Source organism: Phacochoerus africanus, chromosome 7 (genome assembly GCF_016906955.1).
Source record: "Phacochoerus africanus isolate WHEZ1 chromosome 7, ROS_Pafr_v1, whole genome shotgun sequence".
Lineage (NCBI taxonomy): Eukaryota > Metazoa > Chordata > Mammalia > Artiodactyla > Suidae > Phacochoerus > Phacochoerus africanus.
This window is the reverse complement of record NC_062550.1, coordinates 80602296-80624898: the sequence shown is the minus strand read 5'-3', so window position 1 is coordinate 80624898 and position 22603 is coordinate 80602296. Positions and strand designations below refer to the sequence as shown.

General features: G+C 35.5%; 1 protein-coding gene across 8 annotated transcripts in view; it reads left to right on the top strand.

Annotated features, from left to right (window-relative positions):
• Positions 1–21953, top strand: part of SCAF11 (SR-related CTD associated factor 11) — a 67921-nt gene extending 45968 nt beyond the window's left edge. For 5 of the 8 annotated variants that reach the window (XM_047788029.1, XM_047788033.1, XM_047788036.1 and 2 more), the window contains 9 exons: positions 8264–8322; positions 8474–8583; positions 9537–9638; positions 12391–12497; positions 13144–15840; positions 16563–16909; positions 18118–18336; positions 18811–18930; positions 19209–21953. In XM_047788029.1, the coding sequence (XP_047643985.1) occupies positions 8264–8322; positions 8474–8583; positions 9537–9638; positions 12391–12497; positions 13144–15840; positions 16563–16909; positions 18118–18336; positions 18811–18930; positions 19209–19355 (3908 nt within the window). In that variant the 3' untranslated portion in view covers positions 19356–21953. Of the gene's footprint in view, positions 1–4528; positions 5792–8263; positions 8323–8473; positions 8584–9536; positions 9639–12390; positions 12498–13143; positions 15841–16562; positions 16910–18117; positions 18337–18810; positions 18931–19208 lie in introns of those variants that run through there. The other 3 variants (XM_047788037.1, XM_047788030.1, XM_047788034.1) reach the window with 3 other exon arrangements.
• The last annotated feature ends 650 nt before the right edge of the window (positions 21954–22603 follow it).

Genomic DNA, 22603 nt, shown 5'->3' with positions numbered 1-22603 from the left:
CTAATCCAGTACTGATCTTATGTCAGTCTTACTTTAATTGTATATGCCAAAACCTTGTTTCCAAACATCATATTCTTAGATTCCAAGTGGATATAAATTTTTTTGCGGGGGGTAGATGGGACACTTCAACCTACGACAGGATTAAAAAGAGCTCTTTTAGTAATTATGAAATAAAACTTCTAGTTGACAAGGAAACACTGTAACGCAGCTTTGGATTGTGTTCTCCAAATAACATTTCCCAATTAAAAAAACAGGGATCCTTGAAATAAATGACTGTTTCCAGGTTTGAGGTAGTAAATAAATAAGATATGCCTGGAACTTTTTTTTTTTTCCTTCCTAATAATAGAAAGCAAGGAAACTTCGAAAGACTGCTAGGATTGAAACAAAAAAATCTCAATAATCAACTTGATTGTGCTTCCTCTAGCCAGAAATGGAACAATTTGAGCATCAAGAAGGATAATAACTTCAATAACTGTCAAGAAGGACAGTTATGGAAACCTGTCAGATACGTTTAAATTTATGAGTTCATTATGCTACCTTATAAGTAAACAAACAAATTGGTGTGTTTGGGAGGATGCTAAGAAGTTAACTCATTTTGAAAATCAATATATGGAAGTTCCTGTTGTGGTTCAGCAGGTAAAGAACCCGACATAGTGTCTATTAGGATGTGGGTTCTATCCCTGGCCTTGCTATGTGGGATAAGGATCCCAGGGTGGCTCTGGCTATGGGGTAGGCTGGCAGCTGCAGGTCCAATATGACCCGTAGCCTGGGAACTTCCATATACTGCATGTGTGACCATAAAAAGGAAAGTGAAAGAAAGAAAATCAATATATGAAGGGAAAGATACAATCTACCTTGCCTTTCATGTGTAAACTATACATCGAGGTAATCAAACAAGTAATAAAGGAAAGTTTATTTTTATAGAAGTATTTCACCAAATAATTGCAGATGAATAATGGCATTTGAATATCATCATTTTGTAAATGATCATGAATGAATGGGTCTAGGCATTGAACAACAGTGGCTGTTAGCATCACAAGAGACAGCCAAATATTAAACACCTCCTGTGGAAATAAGTAACAAATATGCAGTTGTGTGACCAAAAAAAACCCCACACAAACCCAAAAAACAAAAACCTGCATCCGGAGTTTCCACCGTGGCTCAGCGGTCAGTGAACTTGATTAGGAACCATGAGGTTGCGGGTTCAATCCCTGGCCTTGCTCAGTGGGTTAAGGATCCGGCGTTGCCGTGAGCTGTGGTGTAGGTCACAGACACGGCTCGGATCTGGCATTGCTGTGGCTGTGGTGTAGGCTGGCAGGTACAGCTCCATTTCGGCCCCTAGCCTGGGAACCTCCATATGCCATGGGTGTGGCCCTAAAAATTAAAAAACAAAACACCTGCATCCGATTAATAAGTCTTACTACTAATTTATAAGATATACAGAGATAGAAACACATATGTTAGGTGACAACAAGGAGATGCAATCAGCAAAATGTAGTTCATGGACAAATGACCTGGTTTCTTCTGTCAAAAAATTCCAAGGAGATTAAAAGTAGGAGAAATAGACTAAAAGAGACAAGAGAAACATTCACCTAATCACAGTTGGATTATTTTGATCCTTATTCTAATGTGTAAAAAAGAAAGGAAGATGTATCTATTACTTTATGGACAGTTGGGGAAAAATGAACATTAGGTGCTTGGTATTGAGTTATTGCGGGTTTTTTGTTCATTTACTTGTGAGAATGGTATTAAGAACATTTTTTCCCCAAAGAGCACTTTTAGAGTTAGTCATATACGCATTAAAGTGATATGATGTCTGGAATTTGTCTCAAAGTGACCTTGAAGGTAGTAGATAAAGTAACAGTATATGTGAATTAATAATTGTGGAGGCTGGGATATGGGTATAACAGAGTTTCACTATTATGCTAGTCACTCTATTTTGTATTTGTTTGAAATTTAGAGTAATTAAAAAAATGTGTCATGAGAATTTGCTCATTTTCCCTTCATAGTGGTACATAAAATAATTCAAGTTCTTACAGTAAACTTCAGAAAAATAAAATATATTAGCTTGTTTTGTGTTTTTTTCCTAGTAAGATTTTAAGTTTCTTGTGGGTAGTGATTTTGTTTTCTATATTGCATTTCCTAGGATATCATACAGAATGATAATGGTAGTTAAGTACTTAGTATTTGATTGCCTTTGGCTAAAACCACCTGGTAATGAAAGGAAATTGATATAGGAAACAGACTTCAAAAAGCTTAAGTAATAAAAACATGCATAAAAATAAAAACTACTTTCAGGAAAGAAGTTTTCTCTAGTGAAGGCAAAGAGGCTGAAACAAAGAGATTAATATAAAAGTAAAATAGGTAACTTAATAGTTAAATCTGCTCTGTAAGTGTCCTTGTTTGTACTTTATGGAATGTTCAGAATTGTTCATAATTATAAACTTTAAAAGAGTTTTAAAAAGCTAAGTATCTTGGTCAAGATTACACAGTTGGAACAGACAGAATTTGATTGAATCCTCTGACTCATATCTCATCCCACTACAGACTAATGGTAAAGCATCATGTTGTTAATGTTACCTTAAATCTCTCACTTTATGGTTGTCTACAGCCTTTATAACTCAAATTTTTGCTTTATTCTAATGGGTCAATATAAATAGTGAGTGCCCGTTCCTTACTTAATAGACCAGTTAACCTTGATTATTTTGTGTTTCCTTTCAGAAATGTAATAGATAACATTTTTTCCCCCTTTCAGGCTAAAGTTTATAAACCATAGCTATAGGAATAGAATAACTTTAATAATTTTAACCTTTATTTTTCATGTTCATTATGAGATTTCTTAGATAATATTTATTAGCAAACTGCATTATAAGATTAAGAGAATCTGGAGTTCCCTCTGTGACACAGTGAGTTAAGAATCCGACTGCAGTGGCTCTTTGATCCCCAGCCTGACACAGTGGGTTAAAGGATCTGTCATTGCCACAGCTGCAATGTGTGGCATAGTTCACAGCTGTGGCTGACCTGGCATAGGTCGAAGCTGTGGCTCAGATTCAGTCCCTGGCCTGGGAACTTTCATAAGCCATGGGTTAGCCATTTAAAAAAAAAAGGATTAAGAGAATCTATAAATGTTACTGTGATTGGCTCAAACTTTAGAGGCAATAACGAACCTATCATGCAAGAAAGAAGCAACCTTGAACCCTTAGATGTAGGCCCTTAATGACTGAGCAAGGAACTAAGAGACACAAATTAGAGTTAGTGGGAAATTGTGCAGATAAAGAACATTTTTATGTGTTTACCCAGTTATACTGAGCAGGAACCATAGTGTCCAAAGGGTTGTATAAATTTCTTTTTATGAAAGAACTTGAAGGAGTTCCTATTGAGGCTTAGCAGTAATGAACCTAGCTAATATCCATGAGGACGCGGGTTCGGTCCTTGGCCTCACTCAGTGTGTTCAAAGGGATCTAGTGTGGCCGTGAGCTGTGGTATAGGTCGAAGACATGACTCAGATCCCATGTTGCTGTGGCTGTGGTGTAGGCCAGGGCTACAGCTTGAATTTGACCCCTAGCCTGGGAACTTCCATATGCTGCAGGTTCGGCCCTAAAAAGACCCCCATTAAAAAAAAGAGCTTGAGAAAATATTATCTGTCCTTAATGAATGCTAATTGCATTCTTTAATTATTTCAAGTTTTTCAAAGTGGGAAGGGATGGTTCTTTGAACATTTCCTGTGTGACTTTCTACCCGAAGTTACTATTTTTATATTATATTGTACTCAAAATAATGAATAGAGTGATGAAATTATGAAGTTGTTTTATCTGGATTAGAAATTATTAGTGAAACATTTGTTAAAACTCTAACAGGTTATAGACAATATTATTGGAAGTTGGGCCACTTGGGTTTTGTAATGGTTTTTTTTTTGGGGGGGGTCTTTTTAGGGCTACACCCGTGGCGTATGGAGATTCTCAGGCTAGGGGTCAAATTCGAGGTGTAGCTGCCAGCCTACACCACAGCCATAGCAATGGCCAGATGGCCAGATCCGTGCTGCATCTGTGACCTACACCACAGCTCATTGCAACTCCAGATCCTTAACACACTTAGCAAAGCCAGGGATCAAACCTGTGTCCTCATGGATTGGTTTCCACTGAGCCAGGATGGGAACTCCTGTACTGGTTTTTCATCTGTGATTCTAGTAATATTATATAAGCTGTTTAATTTACTTTCTTTAATGAAGGTAATATTGTCTTACTTGGAGGTATTGTGAAAGATTGGACAGCGTACCTTTTGGCAAATTTGTTAAGAAACTATCTTTCACTCTTTAGTCATACCGGATAACTGAGTTGTCATACTCTTTAAATTTACTTTGTCCTTTGAATGAACATTAATCTTTGGTTTAGGCTAATATTTTATAATCGATGTAGTTTATAAAAAGTATCTTTTTTTCAGGCAGTTCTTAATTCCTTAAGTACATGCTAGATCTGTTTAATTATGGCTTTATTAATTTGGGATCAATTAAATTTAATTGGGTGCCTGCCAAGTACTGGGCTCAAACTTAGAGGCTTTGTTATATTGTTTGTATTGTAAAAAATGATGTCATGAGACATCTTTTGAGATATGCTGGATTATTAAAAATAAGCTTCCTGTTAAGCATAACAGATTGAGCACCTGTTTAATTCTCTAATCCCTCCCAGAATCCTATGGAAATGACAATAAAGGAATGTAAAGAAAAATAAAAATTTAAAGCCACAAAGTCAGGAGAACTGGAGAGAAGGGACAGCAGATGAGATGTCTACAAAATAGAAGTTTGAAAATGGTGGTTTGAGGCAAATGGTAAACTGTCTTAGCAGAAAGCAGGAACCTAAACCTTTCTTGGAACTGCCAATATAATAGAGATCAATACAGAGCCAAAAGAAAGGGGCCTGATAGAACAAACCTAATCCTGGGAAACAGGGAACAACTTAGAAATTAATATCCTCAGAAATTAGAGAAGGGATAGTTTATCAATGAGACAAGAAAGGACTAAAAAAGAAACTTTTGGAAATTAAGGATTATATAGCAAAAATTTTAAAAATTAAATTGGAATAGAACATGACTGAGAAATCTCAGCAAGTTGAACAGAAGTCAAAGAGATGATAGATTTAGTCCATGAGGTTCAGTACTGAATAGTAAAATTCCAGATGGGAAAAATAAAACGGAAGGCATAAAGTTATCAAGAAAATTACGACAAAAGAAAATTCCCCAGAATGGTAGAGTATGAGTTTCCAGATAAAGAAATTAACCTAATGCCTAGTATATGAGGAAAGAACTCCACTTAGGGGCTTCATAAAATTCTAGAACTCTGCAGAAAACAAGATTTGAAGAGCTTCTAGAGAGAGAAAATAGATCATGTATAAAAGAATGTTATCAGCCACAAAAGATGGAGTAGGGGAGCACCTCCTTGAAAATTCTGGGTAAATTAATTACTAACCTAGAAAATTCTGTACCCACCAAACCAACAGTCAAGTGTCAAGAGAGAATAAAGACTTTTGCAAATGCATTAAGAGCTCAAAAATTCATTCTTTTCTCCTAATCATACTGGAGGATATATAGGCTTCACTTAATGAGAAAGTAAAGAAACAATGTGAAATTCAGAAAATGAGTTGCAACACAGGAAGAAGATAAAGGAGATAGATTATCAAGATGTTAGAGGACAGTCCCAGAATGATGGTTGAACTGTAGCTTTTAGAGAGTTACCGGTTCAGATTGGAGCAAGTCAAAGAAAAAATACTTGGAAGAAAGTGGGAAGCAGACTTGAGGGGTGAGTTGACATATTTGAGTGTATTAAGAAGTTGTTTATACTTTTGCTGTAGAGTTAGCTAAAGAAATGATAATATAAGAAAGAAAAAAAAGCAAAGCAGTTATTAATCCTAAGAAAAGCAGGAAGTTGTACAAGAAAAGTAATCATAATTCAGTACACGGTTCAGCTGAGAATAATGTTTATATAGTTATAATAATGTAATAATCCTTAGATCAAATTCTGATATGTCAAAAATGACATTAGGGTAGAGGAGCAGAAGTCTTTATCTTTAGTAAAAAAAAAAAAAAAAATTGGAAAATATCTGAAACCAGAGTTCCCATCGTGGCTCAGTGGAAGTGAATCTGACTAGTATACATGAGGATGCAAGTTTGATATCTGACTTCGCTCAGTGGATTAAGATCTGGTGATGCTGTGAGCTGTACTGGTGTAGGTCGCAGATGCTGCTCAGATCCCATGTTGCTATGGCTGTGGTATAGGCTAGCGGCTGCCGCTCTGATTCGACCATTAGCCTGGAAACTTCCATATGCTGCTGGTGTGGCCCTAAAAAAAGAAAAAAAAAATCTGAAACCAAAAAAATCTGGTAGTGTAATGTAAGCGTATTATTTAGAAAGCAAATGGTAATATTAGAAGAAACAGGTAAAGGGTTTGGTGAATGCTCTGGTAGAGCTGAAATCAAGAGTGGGAATTTCTGTAGTTTCTCTTTTTAAGACTAGAAGTGCTGTTTGACTTCTTTAAGTGTCTACATGCATTAGTTTGATAAAAAATTAAATGAAAAGACACAATCACTACTGTCTAAAGGATAGAATAGTATGAGTGAACTTGTGAAATGGTCTCCAGGAAACCACAAATTTAGACAAATCTTCACTTGAAGTTGCTCAGTAATTACCTGAGAATTACCCAGAAGTATGTGAAATAACTTTTGGACTAGGTTTTTCATACTTAGCGTTGGCCAGAAAACTAACAGTTTTCCCATAGAGAGCATTTCTTCTAGTGGTGGCTCCTGACATAAGCTTCCAGGTGAAGGAACGCAGTAAACAATATGTACTCATTTAGTATTGATTGAATGAAAACAACTCAGCAACCTTTAGGGCACTAAAAACACTATGTAGCTGCAACACAGCAATTCTCTGACTAGTTGAAGGAAATAGTTATTTCTGAGAATGTGGCTGGGTAACTGTCACACATTTTTATTTCTGGCTTCTTTAAGCACTTCAGAAAATCAGCTTCATCTTTTAAGTACACATCAAAGGGTAAGAAAATAAATCCTTGGATCTCAGCCAGCAACTTTCTCCCCAACCTGAAATTACATTTGTTACAGTAGTTCTGAGTGGGACATGTGTGAAGGGTGGACGATAGCATGAAACCAAACAGCTGTTGTATAGTAATTTAAAAGAAAATTAGTATGCTACTAAGTAGAAAGGTGCTTACCACCTGGACTGACAGAAGAAAAACCCTAAATACTTAAGGTCTTGCAGGAAACAGGCCTCTCAGTCAGATTGATTGATTTTGAGCAAAGTTAGTAAGGGCCTTTGTGAGATGAGGAAGGCTCCAGTTTGAAAGACCAGTTGTCATTTGTACTTAGACTTTCTCCAAAGTTCTGAGGCGAGAACAATGACAGTACAGCAGCAGTTTATTGCAGACATCAAGTGTATTGATAGGTAGAGATGACCTATAACATAGGCTGGATAGTAAAGAAAAAACTCAGGGCGGTAACCTATAAAGATGTTAATACAGTTTTTGTGCTTAGCAGAAACTGTTTGTCTTTATCTTTCTTAACCTGTAAGTACATAAATTTTCAGATGAGACAAGTAAAACCAAAAAATAAGTCATAAGCAGTACAGTCCAAAATATTGGTGTAACAGAGAGCTGTTGTAATTAACACTTCTACTTTTCCAAATTCTGTAAAGTTTCAAGAGGAAGGGAAGGGTACTTAAGTGAAGCCGGTAGTTAAATGGTAACTTACAGTTGACAAGGGCTGGTGGCCCCAGATTCCCTGGTCAGCTCCTTAGCCACTTGAGGTAAGTTAACAGTATCTGTTGTTCATTGCGGTGGGAGCTGGAAAGGACATATTTAGTACATGACTGATATTAAGTAATTTGACTTCTTTTATACACACATACACACGCACATGCACACGCACACACACACTCTTAAGCCATCTTTGTTACAAGATGGTTTAAGTTTGCACAGAGTGCCAGAAAATACTGACTAGACTTTTGATACGTAGTGTCTGAGCATAACAGTTTTACTTGCTGGACTAGTTTTCTGTATTGTGGCCTCTTATAATTTCCTTGTATCTTGTCTTAACAAGAAAAAATTAACATTTGGATCAATACAAATTCAAGTACTATTATTTTAAATGCAGTTTTTCTACATATTTTAACTTTGTCTTGTCAATATGCCAATATCAATACTGGTTTGCAACCTTTTAAAATAAAAGTTAAGACAAAATCTTTTTGTGTCTTTGTACAGGAAACTCTAAATACAGTGAAATGGGAGGAAAGAAAAATGCAATAATAAAGACAAATAAGGTTTGTTGAAGTAAAGTAAATAACAGTGTATGGTTATTTAGTACCTAACTCTAGTGCCACAAATATATCAAAATATTTAAGTAGAACTATTACCTACTTCTTATGGAGAGTTTTTGTTCACTGTTTCACTAACCTCTTTTTACTCTTCTAGCCTCGAAGATCAAATCAGTGTACAAATCATTGCTTCAGAAATTTTTTCTCCAATATCTTTTCTTCTAGTAGTCACACTGGAGAATCTTCTTTTACCTGTACAGCATACTGGTTAGTATTTTCCACTTTTAATTTATGCTATTTATGTTTGATGTTTTAATTAACTTTTGGTAGAAATTTAAAACTGATTCAACATTATGAAAACCCACCTTGGTTTTTATTTTTGTTTCATTTGGCAAATAAACAAACCTGTTATTTTGTGACTCTTTATTATGCAGTGATTGCCAATGCTAGTAGCCTTCATTTCCATTAGTAATAAATTAAGTTGTTCTACACAAGCTTTTTATGTGACAGAGAAGTTGGCCAGTTGTTAAATTATGGGGGTAATACCTAATAAAGCAGAATCTTTTCAGAGGCGATCCAGTCACCTTTGAATCCATAGTGACTGGCGTGTAGATACTAAGTGGATATTTGAAGATTAAGTTGGGATTTTAGTATCACATGGAGTTGGCTGAATGAACAAAACATATTAAGACTATGGTTTAATTTTAGAGGTTGGCAAGGTACCAAAGAAACTAGTTACATCTGAGTAGCCTTTTGAAAAAGCTGTTCTATACCCATTTTTGGTTACAAAAATAACCATGCTTTCTTTTATTTTCTTCTGTTGTCTTATGCTTAGTTTCAGATGGCAAACTATTGCACCTAGAGTTTCGGCTGGAACTGCTTCCTGCAGCTTTGATTCATGGGATAGAAATAGTGTTGCATTTTTCTCTCAATAATAAGGATATTAGTCTGAATTGACTTTTTAAAAATTCTGTCATTTAAGATAGAAATGTAAGCGTTATTTTTATGAATAAGATAAATATAATTTTGGTTTGTAATATAAAAATTTCAGTTACTTTAGGAATGAATTCATTTTGAATGTGTTTAAATAGAAAAAGACTTTTTTTTTTTTAATGGAATTTATAATGTTAGTTTTGAAAACGTCCTGCTATTCATGATATAACCCAGTTGTTACTCCAGACTTTTGGAATTCTGATGAGGGTCTAAAATTTATCTTTTAGTACAGAATTTATAGAAGGCAGTGAAATCAGTGCATTGATTAGGCAGAAGAGACAGGAACTGGAATTGTCGTGGTTTCCTGATACATTACCTGGAGCTGAAAGGTAAAAAAAAAAAAAAAATGTTTATTAAAGTGTTTATGTTCTAACATGCATATAAGATATTATTAATAGTTAAGTACAGAGGTATCTTATTCTATAGTTAAGTTTCTAAGAAAGTTTTGTCTAAAATAAACTTTGGAGTTTCAGATGCCAAATGAAAAGCCCCTATTTAAGGAACCACTTGAAAAGTAAAGAATCTTTTATTTATTTAATAAAAGTAGATATTTGATTCATTTGAAAGGGAGAGTACCTAAATGGTTTATTATTAGTAATATCATTCAGATCTTTCATCCTTCCTCTATTTTTCCCTTCATTCCAATCTTCCCTGTCTGCTATTAGCTGAACCACTGCTTTTATCATGACACTTCCTGTCTCCAAAATGTTTTTCTCAGCTGTTTGATCAAGTCCCTACTCTGCCCTGACATTCATGACTTTCTATAATCTAGTCCTTTCTTAAAGTCCTGAATCTATTAGCACATTCCTAGGTACTTGATATTTACCTAAATCAAGCCACCATGTAAAGAGCAAGTTCCTTGCCAGTTTTATATTCATTCCTATGACATGTGGTAAGTTTTATATGTCACTATAATATAATTCTGCACAAGGCCTTCATCCTCTAGGAATGACAGTGGAACATACATAAGTAAAATGAGAAAATCCATATATGGGTGTTACCACTGTGGTGCAATGGGTTAATGATCCAGTTTGTTTGTGTGGAGGCACCATGGGTTAAGGATCTGGCATTGCTGCAGCTGTGACCTAGGTCGAAGCTCCAGCTTGGATTTACCCTCTGGCTTGGGAACTTCCATATGCCATGGGTGCAGCTATTTAAAAAAAGAAAAAGAAAAAAAATCCAGATATGTATAATGTGAAACCTAACTTTTTCTTGGTGTTACATATTTTTGTTCATGTCCAAGTTACACATTGGGTTTGTCTTGTTTTTTTTTTTTTTTTTTTGCTTTTTAAGGCCGCACCCATGGCATCTGGAAGTTCCCAGACTAGGGATCAAATTGGAGCTGCAGCCGCTGGCCCATGCTATAGCTACAGCAACGTGGGATCTGAGCCTTGTCTGCGACCTGCATCACAGCTCATGGCAACATTGGATCCTTAACCCACTGGAGGAGACCAGGGATTGAACCCTCATCCTCATGGATACTGGTCAGGTTCATTTCCACTGAGCCACAATGGGAACGCCTACACATAGTTTTTCAAGCTTCTTTTCTCTTACTCCAGAATCTCACCTTAGACTGGATGAGATAGTCTTTTATTAGGAGACCTGAACTGAACAAATACGAATTAAGAGAAAGAAGTAGTGAGTGTGAATGCAGAAACTTTGTGGTTGTAGCAGGTCCATAGGGACACTGGGAACTTTGAAAAGCCATCATCCTCAGATTGAGGCATTTTAGAGTATAATAATATAAGTCAGGTTATTTTTTTCTTTTTAAAAATATATTTGTTTTAATGTTTTTGGATCTGATATATACTGTAAAACCTAGAGAAATCTAACAAAAATATGATAATAACCATCTGGGATATACTTCAAAATTCAGATGATATAGTTTTACTTTCATTTTTTTTTGTCTTTTTGCCTTTTCTAGGGCCGCTCCTGCAGCATATGGAGGTCCCAGGCTAGGGGTCCAATAGGAGCTGTAGCCACTGGCCTACACCAGAGCCACAGCAACGCGGGATCAGAGCCGCATCTGCAACCTACACCACAGCTCACGGCAACGCCGGATCGTTAACCCACTGAGTGAGGCCAGCGATGGATCCCACAACCTCATGGTTCCTAGTCGGATTCGTTAACCACTGCGCCATGACAGGAACTCCAAGTTTTTATTTATTTATTCTCCTTTCACCTAGCTAATTTCTTTAAAACCCTTATTTGACTTAACATGACTAAATTACCTCTTTGGTTGCCTGGACATGGAAGGGAAGGTACAGGGAGCAGGAAGGTGCTTTCTGGAACGGTGGAGATGTTCCATATCTTATTGGGGGTGGTTGTTATGTAGGTAAATTGGCCAAAAGTCATCACGCTGTGCACTTAAAATCAGTACCTTTCATCTGTGTATTTTATTTACATGCATTTTGTTAACAAGTTGTTTTTAGAATGGTGCAAAAAAAATAAAAGCTAAAAAAATTCTTGAGAGAATATTGTGTTAACTTATTTCAGCAAGAAACAGGTAATACATATTAACTTGTCCTTGATCTCCCTTTGCTATTAATTTATCAAAAAACATGCTTTTAAAAGGTTTTTTATTTTGCTTTATTTTTTGTTTTTGCAGCCAATTGATAGCCACCTTTGAACAATGAATAACCTTGAATTTCCTTTTTGGAAAAAAAATGTATTGGCTCTTTGAAAAAAAATAATTTAAGCACCCTGTATTTTAATAGGGCTGATCTGATTTGGCAAATTAATCCTTTTAAATTGCTGGTTTAGGAGTTTCCATCATGGCTCAGTGGAAGCAAATCTGACTAGTATCCACAAGGATGCAGGTTTGATCCCTGACCTCGCTCAGTGGGTTAAGGATCCAGTGTTGCCGTGAGCTGTACTGGTGTGGGTCACAGATGCCGCTTGGATCACCTGTTGCTGTGTCTGTAGTGTAGGCTGGCAGCCACAGCTCTGATTCGACCCCTAGCCTGGGAACCTCCACATACTCTGGGTTCAGCCCTAAAAAGACAAAAAATAAATAAATAAATTGCTGGCTTAATTTTTTAAACCATTTAAACAAAATTGTATTTTGTTTTGAATTTTCAGAATTGGTTTTATACCCTGGAATATTGAAACAGAAGTCCTTCCTCTCATCTCTTCTGTGTTGCCAAGAACTATTTTTCCATCAAGTACCATATCTTTAGAAAATTTTGGTAAAGTTTTTGAAATTTTTTCTAGATTTAAAACACATAAATATTTCAATCTTATAAGAAGTGTGTGTTGATGACTTAGAAAAGCTGTAAAATGTAGATAGCAAGTCCTAGATATTTCTGTAAATATTTATACAATTTGACTTTAAAATAGTTCCAACTAGGAAGTCGCTTTTATTTTAAGAAATACAACTTCATTTCTTTGAGAAACTGATTAGAGGTGTCCTTTCTGCTTAGGGCTTCAGTGTCCAAAGCATAGAACTTTAAAAGTAATATCACCTATTAATTATGAACAAATCGTTTGAATCTTTACTATTTGTAGATAGCATTTTGTCTCTTGCTTTTACCTAGGTAATAACAATTCATAAATCAGATGGCCATTATCAGACCAAGCATTTTTCCTTTGTTTTTTCCCCCTATAAAATTGTCCACATGGATTCAAATCTTATGGTAATTCATTTCAGTGGTATTAAAAAATTGATATTACTCAGATGTTAGTAGCTATGCATTTATTTATAATTTGATTCACAAGTATATGTCATTTGATTCTGTTGTAGATGTTTATTTTGTGCTAAAATAAGTTGAAGCCAAATTGTTATCATTTGCTGAAACATATACTTTTTACTTTTTACAAAACATATATTATTAGGTACTTCTTGCAAAGGGTATGCATTAGCACATACTCAAGAAGGAGAAGAGAAGAAACAAACTTCTGGTACCTCAAACACCAGAGGGTCAAGACGAAAACCTGCAGCAACAACTCCTACAAGGAGATCTACACGTAACACGAGAGCTGAACCAGTCAGTCAATCTCAGAGATCCCCAATATCAAATCATTCTGGGTGTGATGCCCCAGATAACAGTAATCCATCTGTGAGTGTTTCCTCTTCAGCTGAGTCAGAAAAGCAAACGAGGCAGCCTCCAAAACGGAAGTCTTTAAGAAGAGGAAGAAAACCACCTTTACTGAAAAAGAAACTTCGGAGTTCTGTACCTCCCCATGAAAAATCATCTTCCAGTGATTCAGTAGATGAAGAAATGGCAGAATCTGACATACCATCTGTGTTAGAGAAAGAAAACCAATCAGAGGTAGAAAGTAGTGACACTGTGCAGGTAAATAGAGAAAATGAGCCTGCTAATGGCTTGAGAAGTTGTAGTGGGTTAATAGAAGAAAATGAGGAACGTACTGAGACCAGTGATACAGAGGAAAGAGTGGAATCTTCATATTCTGGATCTGGTGCCCAAGATCCTCCTGTGCTAGTTGGAGAGGAGGAAGAAATTAAAAAAGTTAAGAATACAGGTATAGAGGCTAATGTTTTATGTCTGGAAAGTGAGATTTCTGAAAATATTTCTGAAAAAGGAGGTGATCCGTTGGAAAATCAAGACCAAATAGCTGGACCTACAGATTCAGAGGTAAGAGCAGATACATTTACAGATCATCCTCCAGATGATTTTCTTCCATGTTCAGGACCTGAAATTGAAGTACACCAATCAGTATCAAGCCTAGGTGACTTACCTGTGAATGCAGAGTCAGTGGCTAATGAAGAAAAAGTTATGGAGAGTCCTGTAGTAGAAATGATTGATCATAAAGATTCTACAGTAAAAACAGAGCAGTTTGGTGACAGCCCAAAATTAGAATCTTCTGAGGGTGGAATTACACAAACAGTGGACAGAAAATCTATTAAGAGCTCAGAGGTTGGGCATGTTGAAAATGAAAATGTAGAAATAATTGCAACATGTAATACTTCAGGGAATGAAAATTTCAATAGTATTCAAGACTCTGAAAATAATTCATTAAAAAATAATCTTAACACCCAATTGGACAAATCTTTAGAAGAAAAGACTGAATCTCTGGTCGAACATTCCAAAACAACAGAATTGCCTAAAACACACATTGAACAGATTGAGAAGCATTTTAGTGAGGACAATAATGAAATGATACCTATGGAATGTGAGTCATTTTGCAGTGACCAGAATGAATCTGAAATTGAACCATCTGTTAATGCTGATGCTAAACAATTGAATGAAAATTCTGTGGAACACAGTTTCCAAAAGAATATGTCATCTTCTGATCCTGTAAAAGAAAAAGTTGAATCTGTATCTCAGCCATCTGAAAGTCCAATAGATACGATAGAAAAAGCCAAAAAGCCTCGTACACGAAGATCTAGATTTCATTCTCCATCTACAACTTGGTCTCCCAACAAAGACACTGCGCGAGAAAAGAAGCGGTCTCAGTCTCCATCTCCCAGAAGAGAAACTGGAAAAGAAAGCAGGAAGTCTCAATCACCATCTCCCAAGAAAGAATCTGCAAGAGGACGGAAATCATCTCGTTCTCAGTCCCCAAAAAAGGATAGTGGAAGAGAAAGGAGACCATCTCAGTCTCGATCTCCAAAAAGAGATGGCACTAAGGAAGGCAAAAGATCTGAATCACTCTCCCCCAAAAGAGATACTTCTAGGGAGAACAGAAGATCTCAGCCAAGAGTGAAAGGTTCCTCCCCAAGAGAAAAATCCAGGTCCCAGAGCGGGGAAAGAGAAAGTGATAGAGATGGGCCAAGGAGAGATCGGGATAGAGAAAGGAGAACCAGAAGATGGTCACGGTCCAGATCTCGTTCTAGATCACCGTCAAGATCTAGAACAAAAAGTAAGAGTTCATCATTTGGTAGAAATGACAGAGACAGTTACTCTCCTCGATGGAAGGAAAGATGGGCAAACGATGGTTGGAGATGTCCACGAGGAAATGAGCGATACAGGAAGAATGACCCAGAGAAACAGAGTGAAAATACAAGAAAAGAAAAAAATGACGTTTGTCCAGATGCTAGTGATTCAAATTCTGCTGACAAACATAGAAATGACTGTCCCAACTGGGTAACAGAAAAAATAAATTCTGGGCCTGATCCAAGAACCAGAAATCCAGAAAAGTTGAAAGATTCTCATTGGGAAGAAAAGAGAAATGAAAATTCAGGGAATTCTTGGAATAAAAACTTTGGTTCAGGCTGGAGGTCTAACCGTGGTAGAGGTAACCGTGGCAGAGGCACTTACAGAGGTGGTTTTGCCTATACAGATCAAAATGAAAATAGGTGGCAAAACCGAAAACCCCTCTCAGGGAATTCAAATAGTTCAGGGAATGAGACTTTGAAGTTTGTGGAACAGCAGCCCTATAAACGGAAGAGTGAGCAAGAGTTCTCATTTGATACACCAGCAGATAGGTCGGGATGGACATCTGCATCGAGTTGGGCTGTGAGAAAGACTCTACCAGCAGATGTACAAAACTATTATTCACGTCGAGGGAGGAATTCTTCAGGTCCACAGTCTGGATGGACGAGACAAGAAGAGGAAACAACTGAACAGGGTAACATTATGTTTATTAATTAACACTGTTTTATTCAAAGAAAGATTATAAATTTAATACTTTATTTGTATAAACTGAAATGACCCCTTTTTATAGTTATATACTTCAATATTTATTTTCTTTTTCTTTTTTTTTCACTCCAGCCCTGCCCCAAACCTTGCCAAACACCTAAATGTGTTAAAGTAAATTTCCTACAGTAGAAGAATTTGGGTTCTTCATAGGCAGGATTTAAATTCTATTTCATTTATGTTAGATGTGTGTACTTGAGGTTTTTTGATCATTGCTTGCCTTTAAAGAATTCTGCTAAAAAAAGATTTATCTTTCCTTGACTTCTCTTAAGAACATGTAAGAAAAAAGCTGTTGAAGATTTAAAAAGTGATTAACCTTCTAATTTAGTAATCTACTTAAATTTTATGTGATTATTTCTTTAACTAGTAAGTTTTCTTGAGCTACCAATTCTTTTTGATGCTTTTCTAGTGTTGACTGATGTTATAATGTGAAGTTACTCTTAAAAATAATTTTAGTTGAATGTTTTCTTCTAGTTAGACAGTCAGCCCACATTATTTAGAAGTGACAGGATTAAACTGAATAACTGGGTATTGGTTTAGGTGTTCTGAATATTTAATTGCTAATTAATTTTACTGGAACCAGTGGTTCTTTGGTTCTCCATCAAAAGAAATTTGTAACATGACTTTTTTCATAAGCTTTTTTTCTTTTGATAGATTCTAACCTAAAAGACCAAACAAACCAACAAGGCGATGGTTCTCAGCTACCTATAAATATGATGCAACCACAAATGAATGTAATGCCGCAACAAATGAATGCGCAACACCAGCCTATGAATATCTTCCCATACCCAGTTGGTGTTCATGCTCCTTTGATGAACATCCAGCGTAATCCATTTAATATTCATCCTCAGCTGCCCTTGCATCTGCACACAGGAGTGCCTCTCATGCAAGTAGCTGCTCCTACCAGTGTATCTCAGGGACTACCACCACCCCCACCCCCACCCCCACCATCCCAGCAAGTCGGCTACATTGCTTCACAGCCAGATGGAAAGCAATTGCAGGTATGTTTTTAGCAACTTAACTTTAATCAACATAGCCATTGTAAACATTTAGTTATTAGGGACAGATGTTGAAGAAAGGGCTGCCTGGCAGCTCCACGAAATGGCTTACTTGGTAGGTATATGGTATACCGTCATAACACCTCTTTCACTGTCCTTTCCCCAAACCTCCCACCCCCAAATAAGAAAAAGAAGTGAATGCATGTTATCATATGTAAGCTATATTATGCTATTACTGATACTCAGACAGGTTTTTTGGTCAGATTAAGAGGGCCAAATTATGAACCAAACCAGAATCAAGTGGTGGACAGTTAAAATTTTTTCCCTAATTTTTTGGACTTTTTAGGTGTTGGGAACTTGTTATTAAGTACTGTGATAGGAGTGCCCATTGTAGCTCAGTGGTAATGAACCCAACTAGTATCCATGAAGATGATGTTTGATCCCTGGCCTTGCTCAGTGGGTTAAGGATGCAGCATTTCTGTGACCTGCAGTGTAGGTCACAGAAGTCCAATTTGACCCCCTAGTTCAGGAACTTCATATGCTGCGGGTGTGGCCCTTAAAAAAAACCAGAGATAAAGCTCGTACTATCTTGTTTGGACAGACACCACATAAAGTTCATTGTCCATTACCATCAATGTTTCATTTTCACAAATTTACCATGCTAAAAAACGAAAGAGTGCCTCTGAGGCATATAGAAAATTGGAATAATAATTTGTAAACATTGTGTTGCTTATGGTTTCGTGTCTGCAGCTTAGAATTTCGAGAATCCTGGCAGCAAGATATGTTCGAAAGAACAGGGAAGTGTTACTTTGGGACCTTATATCTTTTTCTACTGTCAGCTCACTGCAAGCCATCTGATTTCACTGTCTTATTTTCTTCCATCTTTAAAGTGAGGACACTTAATTTAAAGAGCCTTGTAGAAAGTTACTATTGTTAATGCTGCTCTTCTTGTTGGTTTTAGTGTTACTGTCAAAACATTACAGTACCTATATATGATTTAGAAGTCATCATGGCATATTTGAATAGGGTTCTTTTTCAGAATGTTACTCATTTTTCTTCAGAGTCCTTTAGATATGACCTGAAATATGCATTTCTCTTAAGTATTTATGTATTAAAATCGCTTTTTTAAAAAATGTTATTTCTAATAGGTGACTAAATGACTTCTGTTGAGTGCAAGTAATTCATTAACTGATGATAACTCTTTAAAACAGGGTATTCCTAGTGCTTCTCATGTAAGTAATAACATGAGTACGCCAGTCTTGCCTGCTCTGACAGCAGCCCCAGGAAATACGGGAACAGTTCAGGGACCAAGTTCTGGTAATACTTCGTCATCAAGTCACAGCAAAGCTTCTAATGCTGCTGTAAAATTGGCAGAAAGCAAAGTAAGTGTTACAGTGGAAGCCAGCGCAGATAGCTCGAAGACAGACAAGGCAAGTTCAAAGTTGAGAGCAAACTATATAATTCTGTATATGATAAAGATAAAAAAAAATAACAGCTTTGTATTGTACATGTGGTGAAGGGGATTTAATAATTATTTGAAGGGTGTTCCTGTTGTGGCTCAGTGGAAACAAATCCGATCAGGAGCCATGAGGTTGCGGGTTCGATCCTTGGCCTTGCTCAGTGGGTTAAGGATCAGGCATTGCCGTGAGCTGTGGTGTAGGCCGGCAGCTGTAGCTCTGATTCGACTCCTAGCCTGGGAACCGCCATATGCCATGGGTGGGGCCCTTAAAAAAAAAAGTTTTGATATGTGTTAAGAAATAACTACTTTGTTTTTACGATGCTAATATTTGAACTGTTCTTTGCAGTAATGTAAAATGTGTTAGTGTTTCCAGTTTTATATTTTTAAAGATTTTTTGAAAGTATGTAATTAGGCAAATAATAATTATACATTTTTCTCTTACCAGAAATTGCAAATTCAAGAAAGAGCAGCACAGGAGGTAAAATTGGCCATTAAGCCATTTTATCAAAATAAAGATATCACCAAGGAAGAATATAAAGAGATTGTACGCAAAGCGGTAGATAAAGTAAGTTATAGTTTTAGTGGTGTTATATATATATTATTTTGAACCATCTCTATTTTAATAAAGGAATACTTAATTAAATCTAGTTGAAATAGTAAGAGATAGCTGCTTCTAATTCTTGTCTCCTTTTACCTTTTGAGTAAGCTCATATGAGATATGAAACATGTGAAAAAAAAGAGGTCATTTCTTTAGGGGTAGTTTTTCACAAAGCTTTCCATTTTGCTTTTATCCCTTTAATTATGAAAAAAAAATCCCCATCCCTCTTTTTTTTTTTTTTATAGGTTTGTCATAGTAAAAGTGGAGAAGTAAATTCTACTAAAGTAGCAAATCTGGTTAAAGCCTATGTAGACAAATACAAATATTCACGGAAGGGAAGCCAAAAGAAAACTCTGGAAGAAACTGTTTCTACTGATAAAAACATAGGCTGAAATGGGGCGCTCTATAAAGGACACTGTCAAGATATCTGCAAAGTGCAATTTCAACAAGTACCCTTAACTGAAAATCATAGAGAACTGTGATTGAAATTTGGTTTTGATAAAATTATTTTTTTTAATGTAGGAAATAATGTTTTGTTCTAAATAAAGATAGTTCTACACAACAGCTTCTATATCCCCCCCCCAATAAAAACAAATTCAGAGATAAGTAAAGGGGTTAAAGGAATGTGCATTTTTACTCAGACTGTGTTATATTGTGGATACTGGAAGATGTACAGCTTTTTGATTTGAACAACAAAGTGCATAAATTAGAAACTTCCAAGTGCACTGGTTTTGGAAGAGATATATATATATAAAATACATTTATTCTGTCAGGCTAAAAATAAAGTATGATCTTTATGATTCTTCTCTCTAATTATAGAAAGATAAATAATGTATTACCATGAAAAAGATTTCTAAGAACATAGCAGTTGCAGGGTTCCTAATGTGTATTTTGAAGCACACATCTGAATAAATTGCTTAGATAGAAAACAAATTATCACATGAGTAAAATTCAGTGTTCAAATTTTTAGAACACTGTTCACCTATTGTATCACCAAATAAAGGTTATGCTGCTTGTTTTTCTTTTGTGCCTTTTTTTCCCCAATTGAGATGAAGCAATCTGATTAGCTAGGTTTACAACTCTCACAGTCCAAGCTCTGTTGAATTTTGAAGACCTGTTTGGAAAAAGTGTAAAAATTATGTTCTTCCATATCTTCTCATCTAGTGGTAAATCGTTTGTGCCAGTTGGAGAATTGTTATTAAGTAGTGACCTTGGGATTAAGGTAGGATGAGGACACTCCAGTGGCTTTCAGGTTGTTGCTCACTGTCTAATCACTAATGAAATTCTTTTCACACTTGAGAAATCTCTAAATGCTTTACAGTGGATATAGTGGCAATTTGATGTTGCAAAATCCTAGATATTAAAACTTGTGTTTTGGAAAAAGTGAGGAATTAATAATGGAGTCTTGGTTAGGCTTTCAGGGACTAGAGATTTGGTTGTTTTGGTTTTTTTTTTAAAGTACTAGAATATGTTAATTTTTATTAAAGGTAAGTTTCAAATGTTATAGCCTTATTATTTTAATTGGCATCATGGATGAAAAAAATGGGTTATCTCCATGATAGATTATATTTCATTCCAGTAATAATTTTCAACACATACCAAATAACTGGAGATTTATTCAGATAAAGGTATTAATGGCTCCAAGGTAGATATATGCCTCAGACTGACCCTTAAACTAGCTAAATAGTGAGTCCACTCTGTAGGACTGTGTTTTTCTGAAGTAAAGATGATCTGTTTCTCAGTTTTATGTGTATAATACTTTGCTGGTGCTAGAATTGATAGAATTTCAAAATGTTGGCCCCAATAATGATTGTGTTAGTTCATAATCTTTATTAGGTTATGAGTATAATTCCAAAAAGTATTAGCAATATTTCCAAGCAGTTTTTGATCTTTATTCTGTGTTTCCGGGCATTTGTAGTATGGTATTCTACTGATTTATATATATTTTTAATTAAAGTTTGTGTTTAGATTATGATGGGGAAAGAATTTTGGAAGTATATTTCTTCTTATAAAAAATACTAAGACAAGTGTTTTGAATATCAACACACACCTCCTCATTTATTTCAGTTTTGAACTCTAGAAACAATTGTGTGAACTTTTATTTGATTTTGAGTTAAAGCTGGTTCACACTTAAAACTAATTTTGTAGCACATTGCGTAAATTGATTAAACACACCATACAATATTTTTCGTACATTTTTTTCAGTGACATTTTGGAGTTGGGTAACAGTTTAAAATTTACTTTATACCGTTTAGCTTGTGCAAACATGTTTAAAGCTTTTGAAGAAAAACTAGGTGATGTGGTCAAGAGTAAAAGTCTCACATCTTTGGTAGGAGTGTCATGAATTAATTCTACCTTTCTTAAATAACAAGTATGTACTTCATATCTGGTTGGGGTACTGGTTCAACTGCATTTTAAATAGCTAATGAAGAATGTTACTGGACTGGAATCAAACTTAGAGAGCTTTGAAATATTTAAAATGTATGAGAAAGTGCATGCTCTGTGTTAAAAAAAATACATTGCTTTTTAACATTTGCCATTCTTGCTTTTTTTCAAAAATTTACATTAATTTTGCATGTGCACAGACTTAATCAAAAAACATTTTGTGGGGTTACAGATTTCTCTTACTTGTTATTTATGAAGATTCAGTATTAACTTGACCTTTTGAAACCTTAGTCCCTTTACCTTGTCCCATTGACTGATGTTTTTAGGCTATAGTGATGCCTAGAATTTTGAGACTAAAATTAGTTTATTTTAACATTCCAAAAATTCTGTGGTTTTCTGATTTTTACCACATTTTTTCCATTATGTTCCTTTAAATGGCCACAGTATGTACTAGATGAATGTTCTATCCAAAAGATGTAGCTTTGGAAGCACAGTGGTTGCCCAAGGTCCATTGTAGTATGAGGATGGAGTGCTATCTACTGAAATAATACTCATACAGATATGTAGTATGTAATATTTTCTAATAAATTCTTTTGATAAACAGAGAGTAGTGTCTTTAACATTTTATTATTAAGATTCCTGGGAAATGGTGACTTTATTATTCCTCTTTATAAATCTTTTCAACATGTGTTACAGTATTTCTTGGATTTGTACCAAAGTAGCTAGCCTCATAGGTTAATGTTCCGGTTGTAATCAAGCTTAGCGTCAACTATAGGCGTATATTTTAATAGTGTTTTTTCCTAATTACATAATCATTGTAGGAAATTAGAATAACTTAATAAGAAAAAATGTGTAAGCGAGGGAAGAACCCAAAAGAAAAATGGAGAAAAATGGCTTGTAATCTTAACCATTTAAAGGTAACAATAACACTGATTATACTGTACATAACTATGTTAGAACTTTTCCACATAATAATGTATTAAGGAGTTTGTATTTATTTTTTATTGCTTGTGGAAATGCCAGATCCTTTGACCACTAAGTGAGGTCAGGGATCAAACCTGCATCCTCACAGGGAAAATGTAGGGTCATTAGCCCACTGAGCTACATTGATAACTCCTGCAGCATGATTTTTAATACCCATGTAGTATTCTGTTCACAGGTATACTATTACCTAAAGTAATCCTCCACTGTTGGATTTTTTAAAATAAGTGAAATGTAAATTGTACTAATATAAGTGATTGATACATCTTTATAT